Here is a 23,122-nt window from a genome sequence, read left to right on the forward strand (position 1 = left end):
TGTGGGACTTGGAGAGCTTCATTCTCAGGTGCTTTGATAACCACTGGTCTACAGAACTTACTCTGCAAATGAAGAGCAACGGCTCAGCCCTCGAGGAAACATGTGCTGTCGTCTGTGCTCTGATGCACTTGGTAAAGGCAGGGGTGAGTGAAGGAGTCCTCCATTAGCTGCAGTCTGCAGTCTCACCATTAGATGTCACTAAAGCATGTTTCACACAGACACGAACAACAACAAGAGGGAGCTGTGTGATCATGTTACTGTTGTTGCTATTTTATAACTTTGACTTCAGTCCAGGGTTCAGTTTGAGTTTGATCCGTTTCATATTGAAGTGGATCCAGTACCTCACTTATAGTGGTAAAATCAACCTTTTATCTGACTGAAGGTGTGAGAGTGGATGGTTGTTTGTCTCTATGTGTCCCAGTGATGGACTGGAGACCGGTCCAGGGTGTACCCCACACTGTTGCCCTATGGGATTGGTACCAGCAACCCTCATGTGGAGGATAAAGCCGTCGATTGTCTCTATTTCAGATGCATTTAAATCAATCATCCATTTACATTCCAGAAGAGTGACAGAGGGTGAGAGGAGTAGAGAACAAAAAGGATTTAACATGAATCATAATGTCACCATCATTATTCACAGGGTCACAGTCTCTAACATCTCCATCACTCCTCTGATCAATAATTATTAAGGTTGATATTCGCTGCTACGTCATATCTTAATATACAAACCACATTTTTGAATTCTAAATGACTCTTTTCTCACCTCAAGTGATCTTAAAACTGCGCTTTCCCATGTACATCATGGGTAATATAAGAACTGGATAGAGCTCCGCCCCTTTGGCTTCATTCATTTCTATGGAGTTGTTTGTGAAGCAGACATTTGTTGTATGTTTGTACAGTAACCATGTTTAACAAGGCAGACTTCACCCCATGCACACAACAAGCCTCTGGCGGCCTCTGCTGTCGAGTGGTTGGTTGTTTGATTGTTTACATGGTTGTCTGGATGGTTGGTTGGATGGTTGGTTGCTGATTGCTTGTTTGTTTGGTTGGTTGGTTGGTTGGTTGGTTGTCTGTTTGGTTGGTTGTTGGTTTGGTTGGTTGTTTGCTTGATTGGCTGTTTGTTTAGTTGGTTGGTTGCTGGTTGTTTGGTTGTTTGGTTGGTCGTTTGGATGGTTGTTTGATTGGCTGTTTGTTTGTTTGTATCGTTGGTTAGTTTATTTGGTTGGTTATTTGGTTGCTGGTTGTTTGTTTGTTTGGTTGGTTGTCTGTTTGGTTGGTTGTTTGTTTGGTTGTTTGGTTGTTTGGTTGCTGGTTGTTTGTTTGATTGGTTTGTTGGTTTTTGGTTGGTTGGTTGGTTAGTTGTTTGGTGGGTTGCTGGTTGTTTGTTTGGTTGTTTGGTTGGTTGTTTGGTTGTTTGTTTGGTTGGTTGGTTGCTTGGTTGTTTGTTTGGTTGGTTGTTTGGTTGGTGGGTTGCTGGTTAGTTGTTTGTTTGGTTGGTTGTTGGTTTGGTTGGTTGTTTGGTTGGTGGGTTGCTGGTTGTTTGGTTGGTTGTTTGATTGGCTGTTTGTTTGTTTGTTTGTATCGTTGGTTAGTTTATTTGGTTGGTTATTTGGTTGCTGGTTGTTTGTTTGTTTGGTTGGTTGTCTGTTTGGTTGGTTGTTTGTTTGGTTGGTTGGTTTGTTTGGTTGGTTGGTTGTTTGGTTGTTTGGTTGTTTGGTTTCTGGTTGTTTGTTTGATTGGTTTGTTGGTTGGTTGGTTGGTTAGTTGTTTGTTTGTTTGGTGGGTTGCTGGTTGGTTTGTTTGGTTGTTTGTTTGGTTGTTTGGTTGGTTGTTTGGTTGGTTGCTTGGTTGTTTGGTTGGTTGTTTGGTTGGTGGGTTGCTGGTTGGTTGTTTGTTTGGTTGGTTGGTTGTTGGTTTGTTTGGTTGTTTGGTTGGTGGGTTGCTGGTTGTTTGGTTGGTTGGTTGGTTTATAGTTGGCACCAGTTAATGACCAGAGAACACAGCAGCAGTCAGATGAGAGAAGCTGAGGTGTCAGATATTTCATGATAGTCACTCCAGTTCTTTAGTCACTTTATTTAGGTTTTTTATTTAAGGTTAATAAAGTTGAACCTGCTTTCTGAAACAGGCCCCTGGGAGTGAATTATTATTATTATTTAAAGTAAACAGGAGAAAAGAAGATTGCTGAAGGGAGTGTTGTGTATGTTTGTGTGAGTGTTGGAGACAGACACTGACCTGCAGATAGACTTTGTTGACTCCTCTAACGTAGTCTGCCACATATCCAAAAATGAGACGGCCCACACAAGATGTGATGCCAATGCACATGAGCAAAACCTCCTTACTGGCATCCGTTCCAAAACGCTCCTCCACGTGATTCATCTGTGGACAAAAAGAAACCAGATGAACACCGCCGTCTTCAGAATCTGAACCAGAGAAACAAAAAGAAACCAGAAGAACACCTCCGTCTTCAGACTCTAAACCAGAGAAACATAAAGAAACCAGATGAACACTTCTGTCTCCAGACTCTGAACCAGAGAAACAAAAAGAAACCAGATGAACATCTCCGTCTCCAGAATCTGAACCAGAGAAACAAAAAGAAACCAGATGAACATCTCCGTCTTCAGAATCTGAACCAGAGAAACAAAAAGAAACCAGAAGAACACCTCCGTCTTCAGACTCTAAACCAGAGAAACATAAAGAAACCAGATGAACACTTCTGTCTCCAGACTCTGAACCAGAGAAACAAAAGAAACCAGATGAACACCACCGTCTTCAGACTCTGAACCAGAGAAACAAAAAGAAACCAGAAGAACACCTCCGTCTTCAGACTCTAAACCAGAGAAACATAAAGAAACCAGATGAACACTTCTGTCTCCAGACTCTGAACCAGAGAAACAAAAGAAACCAGATCTCGATCAGACCTCGATTAATCAAGTACTTGTTTGGTCTGTAAAATGTCAGAAAATCTTGAAAATGTGTTGTGATGTGATGATGTTCTCAAATGACAAATCAAAATGATTCAGTTTTAATGAATTATTTGTCATATTGAGCAAAGAAATCAGAAAATATTCACATTTAAGAAGCCGTAAAACCAGAGAACTGATTAACTGATTGATCTGTGTGGCAGTGGGGCGTGGAGTATCTGGTCAGGACCTAAATACCAGGTTCCACCCCCCAGTCACTGCTGCTGAACTCTACACAAGATAATTTAGCTTCATTTCAAGAGGAACTAAACCCCTAAACCACGTAAAACTAGTGTATAAAGTCATCTAGTAATATTATTTAGTGATCCAGGTCCAACTCTTGGAAGTTTTGTGTATTTTGTGTTGTGGGTGTATGTACCGCCTTCTCTGGCTAACCCCTCCCAATACATTGGAATTTTCCTATTAGCTGGCTCATCCCGCAGCTGTGTGAACCAGAGCGCAGTGCGTCCAGTCTGCCCAGCAACAGTGAGTGCTATTTTCTGACTGGCTGATAGGTCGCTGATTCAGGACAGCTGTATGAATGAACTACGCAGAGCTAACTGCCTTTGCATCATGGGTTCATAGATTCCATGATCCCCTGCGGTGCTCACTCGCCCCTCCTTCCTCTCCCCACCCACTTTTAGTTCAGTTCCTCTTTAAGTACAGTGGGAGGATGTGGAACCCTTATCACACTCTCAACATTCCACATGTATCATAAAGTTTCCACTTTGACAGAGAGAAGCTGTCCAGATGTTCAGTTTCCAGCCTGTTAACTGTGTCTTTGTCCTTGTCCTGTCCTGTGTCCCTGCAGCCTGCTTCATCACCTCTGTCATCACTGTGACCGACTGTCACCAGACCCTAACAGTGTGCTCAGAGGGGGTTCCCTCACTGAAGAAGACGACACAGTGAGCCTGCTGAGGCCTCCCTCACATGTGACTGGCATTCTTCCATCTGTATTTCTCTTTCAACTGTTCAAACATTAGATTTACGACCGCCTCCTGACTTATCATCACCACCATCTTTCATACAATTGAGTGCTGTTCAGACATGTCTTCACTCACAGGTGATATAGTTATGACCAAACTGTTTTTCAATATTCTTAGAATTTTCCCATCTCACTTTCCTTTTTTCTTTGACTTGACTTTGTAGCTGCTGTGCTTCTGCCTTTCCTCCATCAGTCATGACTTCAAATGCATCACTCTGTGTGCAGCACGGAAATGTCGCCAGGCAACATGAAAACAAAACACTGGCATACGGAGAAACACAGAGTCGAGTAGAGCTGATACACTCGATCAGCACTGTGTGAACTCATTTGACAGTGTTTGGATATTAAAAAGTGTACGCACCACAGCTTTAAGAATGTGTGGATGGTGTCGCTCTGCACCAGTCAGCTTAAAACAGCGGTTAAATGAGTCTGGTGTGGATCTGTCCTGTCCCTCTGTGACCAGCACATACACACAGGAGTAAATGTATTAAACATGGATCATGTTTGTTGAGGCAGACACAAGCTTTCCTGAACTCCTGAACCAAAACAAACATGATTAACTCAGAGTGGGTCTCAAATACTACAGCGACTTCCTACTGTCAGCAGTCTGTCTGAGTTTGAGGGAAGAGGGTGAAGTAGTTCAAGAGAACAGGACACCTGAACACCAGTAAGACCTCAGGCGGGGGCCAAGAGTATACGTGATACACAGACGTTTACTACATCTGTATATCACGTATACTACATCTCTATATCACGTTTACTACGTCTGTATATCACGTATACTACGTCTGTATATCACGTTTACTACATCTGTATATCACGTTTACTACGTCTGTATATCACGTTTACTACATCTGTATATCACGTTACTACATCTGTATATCACGTATACTACGTCTGTATATCACGTTTACTACGTCTGTATATCACGTATATTATGTCTGTATATCACGTTTACTACATCTGTATATCACGTTTACTACATCTGTATATCATGTTTACTACGTCTGTATATCACGTATATTATGTCTGTATATCACGTTTGCTACATCTGTATATCGCGTATACTACGTCTGTATATCACGTTTACTACATCTGTATATCACGTTTACTACATCTGTATATCACGTTTACTACATCTGTATATCACATATACTACATATGTATATCACGTTTACTACATCTGTATATCACGTATACTACGTCTGTATATCACGTATACTACATCTGTATATCACGTTTACTACATCTGTATATCACGTTAACTACATCTGTATATCACATATACTACATCTGTATATCACGTATACTACATCTGTATATCTCATATACTACATCTGTATATCACGTTAACTACATCTGTATATCACATATACTACTTCTGTATATCACGTTTACTATGTCTGTATATCACGTATACTACGTCTGTATATCACGTTTACTACGTCTGTATATCACGTATACTACATCTGTATATCACGTATACTACATCTGTATATCTCATATACTACATCTGTATATCACGTTTACTATGTCTGTATATCACGTATACTACATCTGTATATCACGTATACTACATCTGTATATCTCATATACTACATCTGTAGATCACATATACTACATCTGTATATCTCATATACTACATCTGTATATCATCTATTTCATGTTAATATATTCCCACCTTATCTATACTACTACATAACTGCTCTGTACTGTACATGGTGTATATATTACACTTCTGATTGGAGGCTGCATTTCGTTACCCTGTATTTGTACATGTGTAATGACAAAGAAGTTGAATTGAACCTAATCTAATCTAATCTAATCTAATCTAACCTAATCTAAATGGAGTTTGAGAACAGTGAACACATCCTTCCTCTCTAGCTGTTTCACAGCATGACTTGAGTGGAGGTGGTTTGATGAGGACCAGATTGAGCTAGTCTGCAAAATATGTCGCCAGTTGGTGCCAACAAGGATGGGAAAGACCAAGTCTTGGTCTGGACTACAAGTCCAGACCAAGTCTTGGTCTGGACTACAAGTCCAGTGACTGTGTCGGACGGAGTGTGTGCTCCAGAGACGTCCGACACAAGAATCAAGCCGAACAACGCTGAACTGTAGATAAATCAGAGTCCTGAACAATCCTAAAAACGTGGGTTCATCTCCAACACTCTCAATATTTAACAGCGGAGTCTGTCTCTGTATTGTTCTGCCTGTAGTTGAAATAATACCTTCTAATATGTATTGAACCCCAGTCTGCTGCTAACCCTAAAACCAGGTCTTAACCCTGAATCCTCACTTTCCCCAAATGTCCTCACTCCGTATGGTTTATATGTTTTTTGGTCCTTACAAAGCTACACATGCGAGAACACACACACACACACACACACATTGTTGGTGTGGATACAGTTGTGGTGTCACAGTGAGCAGATGTTAAATATAATAAGCATACACAAGTCATTAAAGCTGTAGTTTGTAACAAACGTGTGTTACTTTCATGAAGTCTGTGGCTGTTGATGAGTCAGCAGCACAGTGTGTTTAATTAACAGCACCTTCATTAATGTGCTGTGTGTGTGTGTCTGTGTGATGCTTCACTACTGAGACCAAGACAGAGACCAAGACTGAGACCAAGACTGAGACCAAGACTGAGACCCAGACTGAGACCAAGACAGAGACCAAGACTGAGACCAAGACTGAGACCAAGACAAAGACCGGGAAAAAAACAGACTAGTGTTGAAGTTACAGCATAACTTGCATGACCTTTCATTGTTATGCAGATGACACACAGCTATATTTATCAATGAGGCCGGATGAAATAAATCAGGTTGTTCAACTCCAGGAATGTCTCAGAGACATTAAGTCCTGGATGACCTGTAACTTTCTACTTTTAAACTTTTATACTCGGCCCTAAACACCTCAGAGAAAAACTTTCTGATCACATTGTCACTTTAGATGACATCACCCTGGCTTCCAGTTCCACTGTGAGGAACCTTGGAGTTTCTTTTGACCAGGAAATGTAATTTGATTCACACATAAAACTCATTTCCAGAACAGCCTTCTTCCACCTGTGGAACATTATGAAAATTAGAAACATTCTGTCTTTACAGGATGCTGAAAAACTAGTTCATGCTTTTGTTACATCTAGATTAGATTACTGTAACTCCTTATTATCAGGATGTTCCAACAAGTCTGTTAGAACCCTTCAGTTCATTCAAAATGCTGCAGCACGAGTTCTGACAGGAACTAGAAAGAGAGACCATATAACTCCAGTGTTAGCTTCTCTACACTGACTCCACCCACAGTTGAGAATTCAATTTAAAATCCTCATCCTCAAGTACAAAGCACTTAATGGTCAGGCCCCTTCATACCTGAAAGACCTAGTCTTACCTTATCACCCTAACAGACCACTTAGGTCACAAAATACAGGTTTACTTGTGGTTCCCAGAGTCTGCAAGAGCAGAATGGGAGGCGGAGCCTTCAGTTACCAGGCTCCTCCTCTCCTGTGGAACCAGCTTCCAATGACAGTTCGGGAGGCGGAGCCTCTCTCTGTATTTAAAGTTAAACTTCAAACTTTCCTTTTTGATAAAGCTTATAGTTAGAGCTGGTTCAGGGAAACCTGGACCAGCTCTTAGTTCTGCTGCTATAGACCTAGACTGCTGGGGGATTTTCCTGTGGTGCACGCACATTCACTCTCTCACACTCAGGGTATGAATATGACTTTTTATATGTCATTAACCTTGTCTCTTTCTCTCCCTAGTTTGTGTCCTTCCTTCCTTCCCTCTCTCTCTCTCTCTGTATCCTCATCTTGCAGGTTGCAGGATCCAGATCCAGTTTTTGAGGCTATCCATATCATACATATCATTTTTGAGGACTGTCTTCCAGAGAGGCTGAACAATGTCCGTCCCATGCAGTGTGACAGGTCTGAGGCTTGGTGTAAAAACAGCTGCTGACCAGTGATGGCCCTGAGACCAGGACTCTGTGGTGACCCAGTCCGGGGTGCTGGGTTCCTGCAGTGTGCTGCTGATCTGCCTTCAATAACAGAGTCACCATGTCCAAATAAACAGTCACCACCCGAGTCAAACACAGATCCACACTCAAGAAAATGTTCTCGAAAAGTGTCACAGTCTCCCAGATTTCACACGTTCATGTGTGCTGATGCTGTCTGTCTGTCTATCTGTCTGTCTGACTGTCTGTCTGACCATATTGCTGTATGACACACCCATAGACCATAATATAAAGCAACAAAATATAGAATTTTAACCTTCAAATACTTTAATCATCATCAGTCATCTAGTGAGAAATCCTCACCCTCTTGCCTTCCTCTCACCTTTCATATGAATAACCCTCCCGCTGCTGCTGTGGTGTTTTGATATGTGTGTTGTTGAAGCTCCTCAGTTTGAACTCTGCCTCAGACTCCACTCTCGTGCCAGTGAACACGTACAAAACAAGAGATTAGGATACTGGGAAATCCCAACATGGAACCCTTCTGTTGGCAGTTACCTGTTATCATTTGTTAATATTTGACATGTGTGAGGTGAGGTGATGTGAGAGGATGATCCTCAGCAACAAGCACCAGTGATGTGTCAGGGGGCCAAAAAGCAGCAGAAAACACAGACTCACCAGGTGAACATAAGGCACAAAGTATCCATAGAGGGCAGCGGGGATACCGAACGCCCAGATGCGATATCCTATAGACTTCCAGATGTTGATGTTAAAGAGCTGACTCATGGTGGGACACCTGCTGCCTGTTTGGCTGTGACTGAACCTGTTGGGCAGGAGGGGCTTGTAGGTGAGGCTGGCCAGCATCAGCACAAACATGAAGATGCAGAGGATGCGCATGGTGGTGTGAAGGCCCACATTCTTCAGCAGACCTGACAGCAGGAACGGTAAAGTAATGGTGAAGATGCTGCTGCCAGCTGTCACGATGCCGTTCACCAGGCCCAGGCGCTTCTTGAAATAGTGTCCCAGGATGACCAGGCTGGGCTGGTAGGCGAAGGAGCAGCCGCAGGAAAACACTATGCCATAGGTGAAGTACATGGGACCAAGGGATCTGTGAAGGAGGAGGACACATGAAGCAGGAGGACACATGAAGCAGGAGGACACGTGAAGCAGGAGGACACATGAAGCAGGAGGACACGTGAAGCAGGAGGACACACGAAGGAGGAGGACACACGAAGCAGGAGGACACGTGAAGCAGGAGGACACGTGAAGCAGGAGGACACGTGAAGCAGGAGGACACGTGAAGCAGGAGGACTCTTGAAGCAGGAGGACACATGAAGGAGGAGGACACACGAAGGAGGAGGACACACGAAGCAGGAGGACACACGAAGCAGGAGGACACATGAAGAAGGAGGACACATGAAGGACATTTTCTGGTACGATACTGATACTGGTACTGGTACTGGTACTGTTACTGATACTGATACTGATACTGTTACTGTTACTGTTACTGATACTGGTACTGGTACTGATACTGATACTGATAATGGTACTGGTACTGGTACTGAAACTGTTACTGTTACTGATACTGATACTGGTACTGATACTGTTACTGGGACTGATACTGATACTGATACTGATACTGTTACTGATACTGGTACTGGTACTGGTACTGATACTGGTACTGATACTGATACTGATACTGTTACTGTTACTGATACTGATACTGATACTGGTACTGATACTGATACTGACACTGGTCCACCTCACTGGATCAGCAATCCTACATATCGCACGCTTCACTATACACAGAAAGTAAAAATCAGCAGCAGCATTTTAGCTGAGTCATGTCGGAGGCTGATTTTCTCGTACACAGCTGGATAATTATTTCTTTTAAATAGCTTGAAATGGAACAAAGGTTGAAAGGTCTAAAATGACTGCAGTGGACTGATATCAGTCTGATATCACATGAAAAAGTGATCACAAGTGTTTGAACACATGTTTCTGTGTTGCTGTGAGTTCTTAGTATGCGATTCAGGTGTATGATTGACACCAGGATACCAGAATACTACAATACTGTGTAATAATACACCACAGCAACAGACACAAGGATATTTTTTGTTTAAAGAAAGTGCATGTAATCACACAGCGATTAATGAATCAAAGTGGTGGCGTCACTGATAACAGTGGCACCTCCACTATATTCACTATAATGTCCAGTAAAGTCGACAAATTCAGTTTGGTGCTTTGAAAAGAAGCTTTGGAAAAATGGAGCTCACTTTCAAAAATTTGAAGAAAGCAATATTTTTTTACATTTTTGTCAAAGTTTGACAAAAATAGCTTGTTTTTTTAAATGCTGATTGCAGTACCCACTTTGGACACTAGAGGCTACGAATAGTGATTAGTGATGTTTAGTGTTCTACAGTTTCAAATTACGCATTAGAGTTAAACCACTAAATATAAGTTATAATGACTATACATATACACATATACATACATACATATAAACTATGATATTATATATATATATATATATATATATATATATATATATATACATATGAACTATGATATTATATATATATATACATATAAACTATGATATTATATATATATATATATATATACATATAAACTATGATATTATATATATATACATATAAACTATGATCATATCACATACATTTGCTGATTTATGTCAGAAATCATGTTGCAACAGTAAAATGAAATGATTAGTTTTCTTACTTGATAAAGGAGCTGGCGAAAAGGCCGACCAGGCCCACAGCAGCGCCCCCTACTGCTGTAATTCTGCAGCCAAAGATGTCGGTGAAGACGCTGACAATGGGAGAGCAGAAGAAGATCATCCCCATGGAGAGGGAGCCCACCCACGCTGCAGGAGACACACACACACACACACGGTCAACAAATCAACCACTAAACACACAACAAGCTGAAAGTCAGAGTGAGTTCTGTGAGGCGACTGCGACAGATGCTGGCTACAGTGACGCACACACACACACACTGTCAGGAAACTCTCTCTTCAGTTGTTTGTTTCTGCATTCATTCATTCATCATTCATTCATCCTCGTGTGTAACCTTGTGGCAACAGAGCGACATAGAGCTGCGGCGGCAGTGAGACGACAGGGAAACGCGGCAGTGAGACGACAGGGAAACGCGGCAGTGAGACGACAGGGAAACACCATGGAGATCTGTCTTTGACCGGATGAGTTCATCATAACAAGCAGATAAACATCCATACGTCATATGGATCTATCTATGCTCACAGGGCTGTGTACTGGCAAGAATCCACTGTTATATAAAAGAATTATAACTTTTTATAATATTATATTATATAAACTTATATACATTTACTGTCAGAAAGTAACAAAAGTCACTTTCTGACATTAAATGTACTCACGTTTTAGAAGTAAAAGTATTCAGGAAGTGAGGAGATAGAATGGAGCAATAGTTGCTCAGTGGTAGAGTGAGTCGTCTTTCAACTGGAGGGTTGAGAGTTTGATTCCTGGCTCCTGCTAGTCTGTGTGTGTGTGTGTGGGTATGAGAGCTGTGTGATAGAAAATGTGCTGTTGTGTGAATGTGAGAGTGAATGGCTATGAATGGGTGAATGGCTGTGAATGAGTGAATGGCTGTGAATGGGTGAATGGCTGTGAATGGGTGAATGGCTGTGAATGAGTGAATGGTTGTGAATGGGTGAATGGCTATGAATGGGTGAATGGGTGAATGGCTATGAATGGGTGAATGGCTGTGAATGAGTGAATGGCTGTGAATGAGTGAATGGCTGTGAATGGGTGAATGGCTGTGAATGAGTGAATGGCTATGAATGGGTGAATGGCTGTGAATGGGTGAATGGCTGTGAATGGGTGAATGGCTGTGAATGAGTGAATGGCTATGAATGGGTGAATGGCTATGAATGGGTGAATGGCTGTGAATGAGTGAATGGCTGTGAATGGTCACCAAGACCAACTCTTCTTCTTCTTCTGATTTTATTTGAGACAGTTAGGGGAACTGTGTTGGAGTAAAAGTCAAAGTTGCAAGAAGTATAAATAGCAAAGTAAAGTACAGATACGTGAATTTTGTACTAAAGTACAGTAATGAAGTATTTGTACTTTGTTACAATACCACAGTGCAAGAATGGTGATACAATACAATCCGTATGCAGGGCTGATGTGTTGTGATTTATATATAATATAAGCAAGGTGATATTCAAACGATCATTCAATCTTTTCTTCCATCTGTTAGTGTGAACTGTGTGATAGTGTATCACAGCACAGGTCAGACAGACAGGTCTGCACACGTCACATGTTGTTTTCACTGTTAAAGCTGCAGCAGGAGGAAACGGCAGAGCAGCCACAGTTGTGTCAGGTTTCAGGCTCAGTGCTGGTTTTACTGCAGGACGGGATTCTGTCTGAATCCTCAACTCACCTTGTGCTCTGACAGTATTCCATGTTCTCGGGTTTCCCCGAGAGAAGCAGTGAAGCAGCTTAGACCAAAAACACTGACAGCACTCACCACACTTCTGTCCACGGTCACAGTTATGTACATGAGTACTACTGATAACATTACTGATGTAGTAGTGCCTCAGATAATGACACCCTAACCAATTATGAAAAATAACAGCAATTACTAGTTCATCTGCACCATCATAATTCATAATGGGTGGTTGCAGCTGTTTTTAACATAGAGTATTTTGCTTTACTCTGATAATAATCTACAGCCTCACATCTCTAGGGTCACTGCTCGCCATCGCAGGTCTTCAGCTGTGTTGTTGCTAAATGATGAGATTTGAGACATTTACAGTTTGATTGTTGCGCCTCTGTCTGTGGCACTCCTGATCGTCTGAGTAGGAACTAATAACTGTGCCGTGCCGAGTCGAGCTGGTGGAAACATGCCATAAGAAGCCTGCAACTTTTTAAACTGTACATCAGGATTTAAGTCACTGTTCCCTCGTATATCCCACAGTGCAATATACTGACATGGGAGCTCCTTTGCATCATTTTTCTGGCTGTTGTTTCAGATTGTGAGTCAACACACAGTCAAAGCTTCTCAGGATGTTTTCCAGACACTGTGGCCAGGAGCTGCTCGGCCTGTAATGTCATAAATGAGAGCACATAACAAAGCTGAAGAGTCAAGAGGAAACGATTGTGGTTTCATCTGCAGAAGCATTTGTGCTTCAGACAAAGAAATTCCAGATTAAACAACTGTAAATCCAGGATTCTCTTCCTCTCCCACTGACACTGACAGAGGAAGTCATGTGTGCTTTAAAGACTCTCCTGCTGAAAACCTGAAAGGATACATTCCAAAACTACCAGCAGTCCCTGAACTACACACATCACATTACCACTCTGCAGTGGTTGTTAATCTTAAATTTGTTTTCGGACGTTCCCAGAGAGTTCCTGACACTTAGCACATCGGGTATCGATGCTACACCCTGATCTGACTCCATTATGACAAACACGCACGACACACGGGTAAAGCAGAGATGCGTCATTGCTCCGTCGTCGTTCTCCATCTTCATCGCAGACATTCTCCAGTTTACAGGTTTGACAGACTTCTGAACATCAACAGATTCACCGTGTCCATCACAGAGCTGCAGTATGCAGACCATAATGCTATTGTAGTCCTCTCAGAAGACGACCTACAATGCACCTTGACTGCTTTCATGAGAGCATACAGCTTGGTCTGGCCATCGACATAAAAAAATCCTCCATCAGCCTCCACCAAACATCTTCATTGACAACACCAGGTGGGAAAACCACTTCCCATACCTAGGCAGCCTCTTGTCATCTAAAGCCACCATTGATGAAGAGGGACACCATCGTCTTAGCTGTGCCAGTGGGACATACTCAAGACTGAAAAAACCTCCAGTCAAAGACCAAAATTCTGGTCAGTATTGCTCCCCACTCTCCTGTGTGGGTCAGAAGCCTGAATTCAGCCAGAATTCTCAGGATAATCTGGGAGGGTCGACAGACTGACACCAGTGTCCTGGAGGAGGCTGCCACCATCGCCCAACACCAGCTCAGATGGACGGGGCAGATGCCTGACTCTCGCCTTCCAAGCAAGTTCTCTACTCACAGCTTGTTCTGGGAACGCGTGGACCAGGAGGCCAAACGAAAAGGTACAAGGACGACATCAACGCAAACTTCAACAAGGGCCACGTTGGCCTAAAGACCTGGGGGGCCACAGCTGCGCAGTATAATGACCATCTCAATAGTGCTGCAGAAGAAAGGAGATTGCTGCCACCAAAATGGTTCCACCCAAACCCACAACCACCATTACCCGCCCATGCCCACACTGCCCCAAAATATGCAGGTCCACGATTGGCCTCTTCGCCCACCTGAGGACCCATGAAGACCAAGAAGGAGGACAGACACACTGGAACCCGAGTGTCCACCGGTGATGATGACTATTTGTATATTTGTGAGGTCCAAAAAAATGGAACGACGACAATGAAGACATTTTGATCTTGTGGGGACATTTTGGCTTGAAATGTTTTTCAGGTTCAAGACCTGGTTGTAGGGTTAGAATTGCGTTAAGGGTTAGGGTAAAGGTTAGCAGGAATTCATTATGTCTAGGAAGTGTCCTCACTGAGATATAAAAAGAAGTTTGAGTGCACACACACACACACACACGTCTGTTTTGCACTCTTGTGTGGACACTCATCGACATAACGAGTGATTTACATACCTTAGCCATCACAACTAAATGTCTAACCCTAATCCTAAAACCAGGTCTTAATCTTCAAAAAGCCTGTGGAAAGTAGTGTGGACCAAACCGCCTACTAAAGACACACACACACACATACAGGTCATTCAGGAGAGCTAACCCATTTTCATTTTCCAATTGAATATGTGTTTTGGATTATTTTATGATTTATGCCATTAATTGCAAAACATACATCTATTTCTGATGATGTCAGCCCATGGCCAAGTGGAAAGGGAACCAGGCTTGTAACCAGAGGGTTGCCGGTTTGAGTCCCCACCAGCTCAAAAATGGCTGTGGTACCCCTGAGCAAGGTACTCAACCCCAGCGGTGCCCCAACCCTGGGCACCGCTCAGTGTGGCACTAATTCCAGGATGGGTTAAATGCAGAGAAATCATTTCCCTAAAACGGATTAATAAAGTGCAGGAATGCTCTGTCTTCTCTTAAACACTATGATAATAATAACAATATGTTAGATATTTTCTGATTTTGACGAGATTTCTCACTGTTTTTACAGAGTTTTTGATTGTTTTACCTGATGAACCGCAGCCCAATCAAAGGCTCTAATGAATCTAATGAACCTGATGACTGTTGTGAAGAAGCTCAGAGAGCATGCACTAAAGCAGCTGCTCCTCCATTCACTCGACTTAATGGACACGACTAATGGACGAGCACACGTGTCACACACGCCGTTTCCCTGCTTTTGTTACATAAACAGCATCTGTGTCCACTGGGATAAACACACACACACACACACACACAGAGAACACCTGTATCACCACCTCAACATGATGCAGGTATAAAATTATACAAATGTTCAATTTAATAATGTTAGTCATTACAATAAACATCAGTTCAGAATCTTAAACGTTCAACAGTGTTTTCAGACAGGAGCAGCTTCTGTGTGTTCTTCTCGAGTTTCATCCACAGGTGTCTTTGTGATCAGGATCTCTGATCAGGATCTCTGATCAGGATCTCTGATCAGGATCTCTGATCAGGATCTCTGATCAGGATCTCTGATCTGCACGTTAACTGTCTGACTGTTTTATGGCACTTTTCCATGATATAGTTCTTGCACTACTTGGCTCGACTCAACTTATCATCAGGCACAGCTTTTCCATTACTGTGGTCCCGCCTCAATGTGGGCGGGGTCATGAGTTTATACACACTACACACAAACTGGAGCAGAGCAGTTGTTTTCAGTGAAGTGAAATATGCCGTCACTACACACACCACAGTCCTCTGTTCAATACTGACATGTTTCTCACTGACCTACAGTTTGACGTCAGTCTCTGACCAATCACTGACCAGCAGTCTGTTGACATGACTTTATCATTTCAGCGGGGATGTCAATAATATATCATATGTTAATAATCGGTTTGTATCGATACAGGGTAATAAGCCTGTATATATCGGTATCGGTATCAGCTGATATCGGAATCGGCAATGAAGTGTTGGACAATATCGGCAAATCAAATATCGGTAATAAGCCAATATCGAACAGCTCTACTTTTTAGTATGGTGCATGCACAGAACTCCAAATCTGACTCCAGTCCGACTAAGTGTATACACGCACCAGTAATCAGACTATGAATCACATTATCCAGGTACGTTAGTCGATTTAAGAACGTGTTTACATGACATAGAGAAGCCAAATTATTGTCTTAGTCCAATTATAATCCGACAGACTCAGGAGTTACAGGGATATTTTTCCTCTGTGGAGAAGTTTCTCCAGCCCATTAGAAACATGTTAAAGTGGTTATGCTGTCACAACCACAAACACCTGAGTGGTTGTGCACAGACCAGGTCCTGAGCAGACTATAATAATAACACCATGTGAGGCTGTGATGAGGAAAGCTGCATCTTAAGTTGTAACCTCTGTCCTTCATGTTTGTGGCCTCACGCCACAGGAAGACAAAGTGATGCTTGATGACGTCTGTCACAGTCTGTCACAGTCTGTGAGGAATGACTTCCCTCTGCAGTGGCTACATCGTGTCCATATGAAGCATGTTTCGTGTTAGAGGAAACAAAGAAGGGGGCGGTGTTTTCCAGCTGCTTGGTGATTGGGGGAGATTTTCATCCACCCTATTTTCATTTTCAAGCAGATGCTTTTCATTCACTTTTGTTCGTGTGCTTTTTCATTCAACTGCTAATGTTGGATATTTAAACTATATTGAGGTTTGTTTTTTTAAATAAAATAAAATACATTTCAATTTATGTTCTGGTTTCTTTCTTTCTGTGACAGAATATCTTTAAATTCAACGTCATTTTGAGGTTTGGGACAAAATCTTTTCCTCCATCTTTTGCATAAATCAAGAAAATGTGCTATTCACTATTAACTACAATAAACAGCACACTAGCCCTTTATTATTTTATTTAACACCTTATTCTACATAATCTTATTCTACCCCTATTATGACATGAATTCAGATTTTTCCTGATTAAGGTGATAATACGGGCTTAATAATGACTCATAAAGGTCAGGTATGCTACTTATATGCATGTTAGTGAGCACCTAGTTAATTGTGAATATGTGTTCCCTAATCTAAAGTGTTACAGATGAATTGACAGTGAAAATGACAGTGAAAGTTCTCTGTGACGTCTGATGTTCACCATGATTTCAGAGCTGTGAATCACCTCAAAGACCAAAGACAATGAACGATTCATCCTTCGTGACAGAATCCCTTCATTTAATCTGTCTTTTTGTTCAAATGTCATGACTCTTCCTGGTATCGGCTCAGCTCACCTGGAACCGGACCAGGACAGGTACCAGGTTCTGTCAGTGATGCTGGGGTGAGACTAACTTTGCTGGAAAAGCAGGTGAAGTTGTGTTATTGTGTGAGTGACCGAGGGACTGCACCACTCTTATCAGTCAGCAATACATGTCTTACATCATGTGTTCATGTGTTCATGTGTTCATGACCTGCTGATGTGTGTCATGTGCAGCAGGTCTAAGAGCTTTCAACATGTTCACCTGCTGCAGCCTTTATCTCTGCACAGCCTTCACCTCAATTCAAGCTCACACACGCACACGCACGCACACACACAAACACACACACACACACACGCACACACACACACAAACACACACACGCACACACACACACACACACACGCACACACACGCACACACACGCACACACACACACCCCAGCCTGTTAAATATTAACAGGCTGGTGGTTTGAAAACACATCAGTGTTGGTTGTGTGGACTGCTTCCATCCATCTCTCCTAATTCCACTCTGTGTAATGTTGTAAACTGTGGCTATAAACTATATATTTAACGATATTACAACAGTATAGACAAATATACAAATATCCTACACTTGTGAAGTAAGAGAACATTGAACTTTAGGTGAATCTGGACTGAGAGTGAAGGTAACCTGAGGTAAGACTAGTGAAGCTGTCTGCAGGTCCAGTCAGGATCCAGAACTTTGTGCTCGTGATCACTGTCACTGACAGCTATGAGGGGCCTTCGGGTCATGTGAGGAAAAGCAGGAAGTGTGAACAGGTAGCGCATCATGGCGGCTGGGAGAGAACGAGAGCGCCTCGGCCAAGCTGCCGCTTTATTGAACAGTCTGCTATCTTCACCAGAAGCCATTCACAATCTATCAAATAATACATCACTTCAACCACACATGCCTCCGTTGACGGTGAAACCACGTCACTGTTCCCCTCTGGTCGTAGCAGTACTAACATGCCACCGATGGCAGCTAGAGAGGGACCTCGTTATCAGGCACAGCAGCGCTTTACTGCGGTCATCAAGGCAGCCGGGGTTCGCGTTTGCCTCCGCAAATCTACTCACGTTTACGGTAATGGTAATAAAACTGTACTGAGGAGCTGGGAGTGACTGTGAGGAGTCCAAGATTCACTACTGAACTAAGTACTTCCTAGACTACCTGCATGAATAATATGAGCCCCGGTTGGAGCAAGGGCCTTTCTGCATGGAGTTTGCATGTTCTCCCCGTGTGTGTGTGTGTGTGTGGGTTCTCTCCGGGTTCTCCGGCTTCCTCCCACAGTCCAAATACTTTCCAAGAGGCTTTCAAATTCAAAATATAACTCAGTGTGTAAGATAGACGTCATTCACAGGTCAGGAGCCACACATGGCTCAACCTCAAATGTAAATACTGGTTTGCACTTCCAGGCCACCGTAGCATACAACTCTCTCATGGAAATGAATGCTTTACTTATTCAAAATAGACATGTTATTCTAATTATCTTTCTGATTTGAACGTATGATGTGAATGAATGGGACTTTTCCTCTGTGATTATCAGCTTTCATTCATTCATTCATTCATTCATACAGTGTCACCTCACTTCAACGACGACAGAGTCATCCTCAAGTGACTGTAGTGCTGAGGAAGTGTGAAGAACCAGACAGACAGACAGACATAGAGACAGACAGACAGACAGACAGACAAAGAGACAGACAGACAGACAAAGAGAGAGACAGACATAGAGACAGACAGACAGACAAAGAGACAGACAGACAGACAGACAGAGACAGACAGACAGACAAAGAGACATAGAGATAGATAGATAGATAGATAGATAGATAGATAGATATATAGACAGACAGATGATAGATAGATAGACAGACAGACAGACAGACAGACAGACAGACAAAGAGACAGACAGACAGACAAAGAGAGAGACAGACAGACATAGAGACAGACAGACAGACAGACAAAGAGACAGACAGACAGACAAAGAGACATAGAGATAGATAGATAGATAGATAGATAGATATATAGACAGACAGATGATAGATAGATAGACAGACAGACAGACAGACAGACAGATGATAGATAGATATATAGATAGATAGATAGATAGATAGACAGATGATAGATAGATAGACAGACAGATGATAGATAGATAGACAGACAGACAGACAGATGATAGATAGATATATAGACAGACAGATGATAGATAGATAGACAGACAGACGGACAGACAGATGATAGATAGATAGATATATAGATAGATAGATAGACAGACAGATGATAGATAGATAGACAGACAGACAGACAGATATATAGATAGACAGACAGACAGACAGACAGATATATAGATAGATATATAGATAGATAGATAGATAGATAGATATATAGATAGATAGATAGATAGATAGATATATAGATAGATAGATAGATAGATAGATAGATATATAGATAGATAGATAGATAGACAGATGATAGATAGATAGATAGATAGATAGATAGATAGATAGATAGATGAAAACATCAAGGACTGTAAAGTGGCTCTGGTTTCACTCCACAGCATGACACAGAGGTGGTTTTAATGGCATGAGGCCTGTAACACAGATGTGGAGGCCACTGACCTGTCTCACTCCCCACCCCTGCATTCTGCACTGTGATTGGCCCATTCAAAAATCTAACTTCCCATTTTCAGTGTGCATTCACTGTCATGTGACCTCTGTCCTGATTGTTCCACACCTGGTGGATTCATGCTACACAACCAAAGAGCCACACTTCACTCATTCATTCATTCATTCATTGTCCACATTCTACTCCAAGCGGATTCTTCACAGATGTGAAACCTCTCCTCATCCTCCATCATTGTGTTTGTGCTGTGTTTGCATTGATCATGTGAACACTGCAGAGACACCACCATGCTCGTAAACCCACGTGTGAAATCATTAACTGCCTTATCACCGCAGTAACACTCAGATTACAGCCTGTAACACTCAGATTACAGCCTGTAACACTAAGATTACAGCCTGTAACACTAAGATTACAGCCTGTAACATGAAACATGAGGTCAACAGCTGCACTTCATGAACTTTTACAAGTGAGACGTGAACCCACGACCTTCATGATCTGAAGGTCCAATCCACTTCCTGTTCCCTGCTGATTCACATGAATGGATCATTATCAGGCTTTTGTTTTCCTGATGATTGAATTTGATCAAATCACGCGTGTGGTTTAGTGAAGGCTCTAAAAGTGTATTTCCACCTGTGAACCAGGGCTGAACCATTTGAAATGAACAAAGCTGATTTCACCATTTCTCTTCCTCATTCATTTTCTGCAACTAAGCAACCGACTGCAAAACAGACAATGTGTTTCCTGTGTACGGCACCACATGGTCACATGGTCACATGGTCACATGGTCGTGTGTTAGTATGGATACAGTTCAATCCAACACACACTCACTGTAAAGTCAATGTTGATGCAGTGTCAATCACTATATCTTCTTACACACATGATCCAATATTCATGAATATGTTCAAGTAATAATAATAACTGAGTTATTGGTGATTGTAGAGATTACTGCAGATCACATATTTGGATTAGGATTAATAAAGTTGAAGGAGACTGAGTGACAGATTGTCACACCACAGTTCCCTCCCTGACACACTGTAAATGATCAGTGGAAGGTTGGACGGTGAGACCGTCATCGTTGGATGTCAATGCATCTGAATCTGAGACACAGTGTCTCTCCTGATGGACAGAGGACGTCCCATATACTGGAGTGTGTCTCATTCCCAGTCGTCACTTTAGTACTGGTCCAGTCATGCATCACGATGTATTACACATATGACATTATGAGACTTTATATACATGTCATGAAGCCTATCAGGAAGGAGGCGTGGCCAGTCCATGCATGTGTGAGACAATGTGCAACATGTCATCTTTAAAGTTTTATAACTTGATAACTGAGTTATCAATCATCTTTATTAATAGACAATATAACATGTTGAAAGTGGATTAAGGACCATGGAGGATGGAAATGCTGGCGTGGCACCAGCAGCCATGACCTTTGACCCTCGTGTGGAGGATACAGAGGTAGAAAATCATATCGTCCAACATCACACATCTCACAACTGCCCTCAATGACACGTGCATTCAATGAAAGAGAGAAACCTCTGGGTTTGCAGCAAAAGGTGAGACAGACAGACAGACAGACAGACAGACATGAACCTGGGACTACTGAGAGGATACAACACACATGATGTTCAGACAGACAGACAGACAGACAGACAGACAGACATGAACCTGGGACTACTGAGAGGATACAACACACATGATGTTCAGACAGACAGGCAGACAGACAGACAGACATGAACCTGGGACTACTGAGAGGATACAACACACATGATGTTCAGACAGACAGACAGACAGACAGGCAGGCAGACATGAACCTGGGACTACTGAGAGGATACAACACACATGATGTTCAGACAGACAGGCAGACAGACAGACAGACATGAACCTGGGACTACTGAGACGATACAACACACATGATGTTCAGACAGACAGGCAGACAGACAGACAGACAGACATGAACCTGGGACTACTGAGAGGATACAACACACATGATGTTCAGACAGACAGACAGACAGACAGACAGACATGAACCTGGGACTACTGAGAGGATACAACACACATGATGTTCAGACAGACAGGCAGACAGACAGACAGACAGACATGAACCTGGGACTACTGAGAGGATACAACACACATGATGTTCAGACAGACAGACAGACAGACAGACAGACATGAACCTGGGACTACTGAGAGGATACAACACACATGATGTTCAGACAGACAGACAGACAGACAGACATGAACCTGGGACTACTGAGAGGATACAACACACACGATGTTCAGACAGACAGACAGACAGACAGACATGAACCTGGGACTACTGAGAGGATACAACACACATGATGTTCAGACAGACAGACAGACAGACAGACAGACAGACATGAACCTGGGACTACTGAGAGGATACAACACACATGATGTTCAGACAGACAGACAGACAGACAGACATGAACCTGGGACTACTGAGAGGATACAACACACATGATGTTCAGACAGACAGACAGACAGACAGACAGACAGACAGACATGAACCTGGGACTACTGAGAGGATACAACACACATGATGTTCAGACAGACAGGCAGACAGACAGACAGACATGAACCTGGGACTACTGAGAGGATACAACACACATGATGTTCAGACAGACAGACAGACAGACAGACAGGCAGGCAGACATGAACCTGGGACTACTGAGAGGATACAACACACATGATGTTCAGACAGACAGACAGACAGACAGACAGACATGAACCTGGGACTACTGAGACGATACAACACACATGATGTTCAGACAGACAGGCAGACAGACAGACAGACAGACATGAACCTGGGACTACTGAGAGGATACAACACACATGATGTTCAGACAGACAGACAGACAGACAGACAGACAGACATGAACCTGGGACTACTGAGAGGATACAACACACATGATGTTCAGACAGACAGGCAGACAGACAGACAGACAGACATGAACCTGGGACTACTGAGAGGATACAACACACATGATGTTCAGACAGACAGACAGACAGACAGACAGACAGACATGAACCTGGGACTACTGAGAGGATACAACACACATGATGTTCAGACAGACAGACAGACAGACAGACATGAACCTGGGACTACTGAGAGGATACAACACACATGATGTTCAGACAGACAGACAG

At 42.6% G+C, this 23,122-nt stretch overlaps 1 protein-coding gene across 1 annotated transcript in view; it reads right to left on the bottom strand.

Moving 5' to 3' along the window:
• slc16a10 (solute carrier family 16 member 10) overlaps positions 1-23,122 on the bottom strand; it is a 33,512-nt gene that overhangs the window by 4,232 nt on the left and 6,158 nt on the right. The window contains exons 2-4 of the mRNA XM_058613018.1: positions 10,627-10,771; positions 8,563-8,992; positions 2,233-2,376 (exon numbers count right to left, since the gene is read on the bottom strand). Of these exons, the coding sequence (XP_058469001.1) occupies positions 2,233-2,376; positions 8,563-8,992; positions 10,627-10,771 (719 nt within the window). The remainder of the gene's footprint in view (positions 1-2,232; positions 2,377-8,562; positions 8,993-10,626; positions 10,772-23,122) is intronic.

The sequence above is a fragment of the Solea solea genome, chromosome 17 (assembly GCF_958295425.1).
Source record: "Solea solea chromosome 17, fSolSol10.1, whole genome shotgun sequence".
Classification (NCBI taxonomy): domain Eukaryota; kingdom Metazoa; phylum Chordata; class Actinopteri; order Pleuronectiformes; family Soleidae; genus Solea; species Solea solea.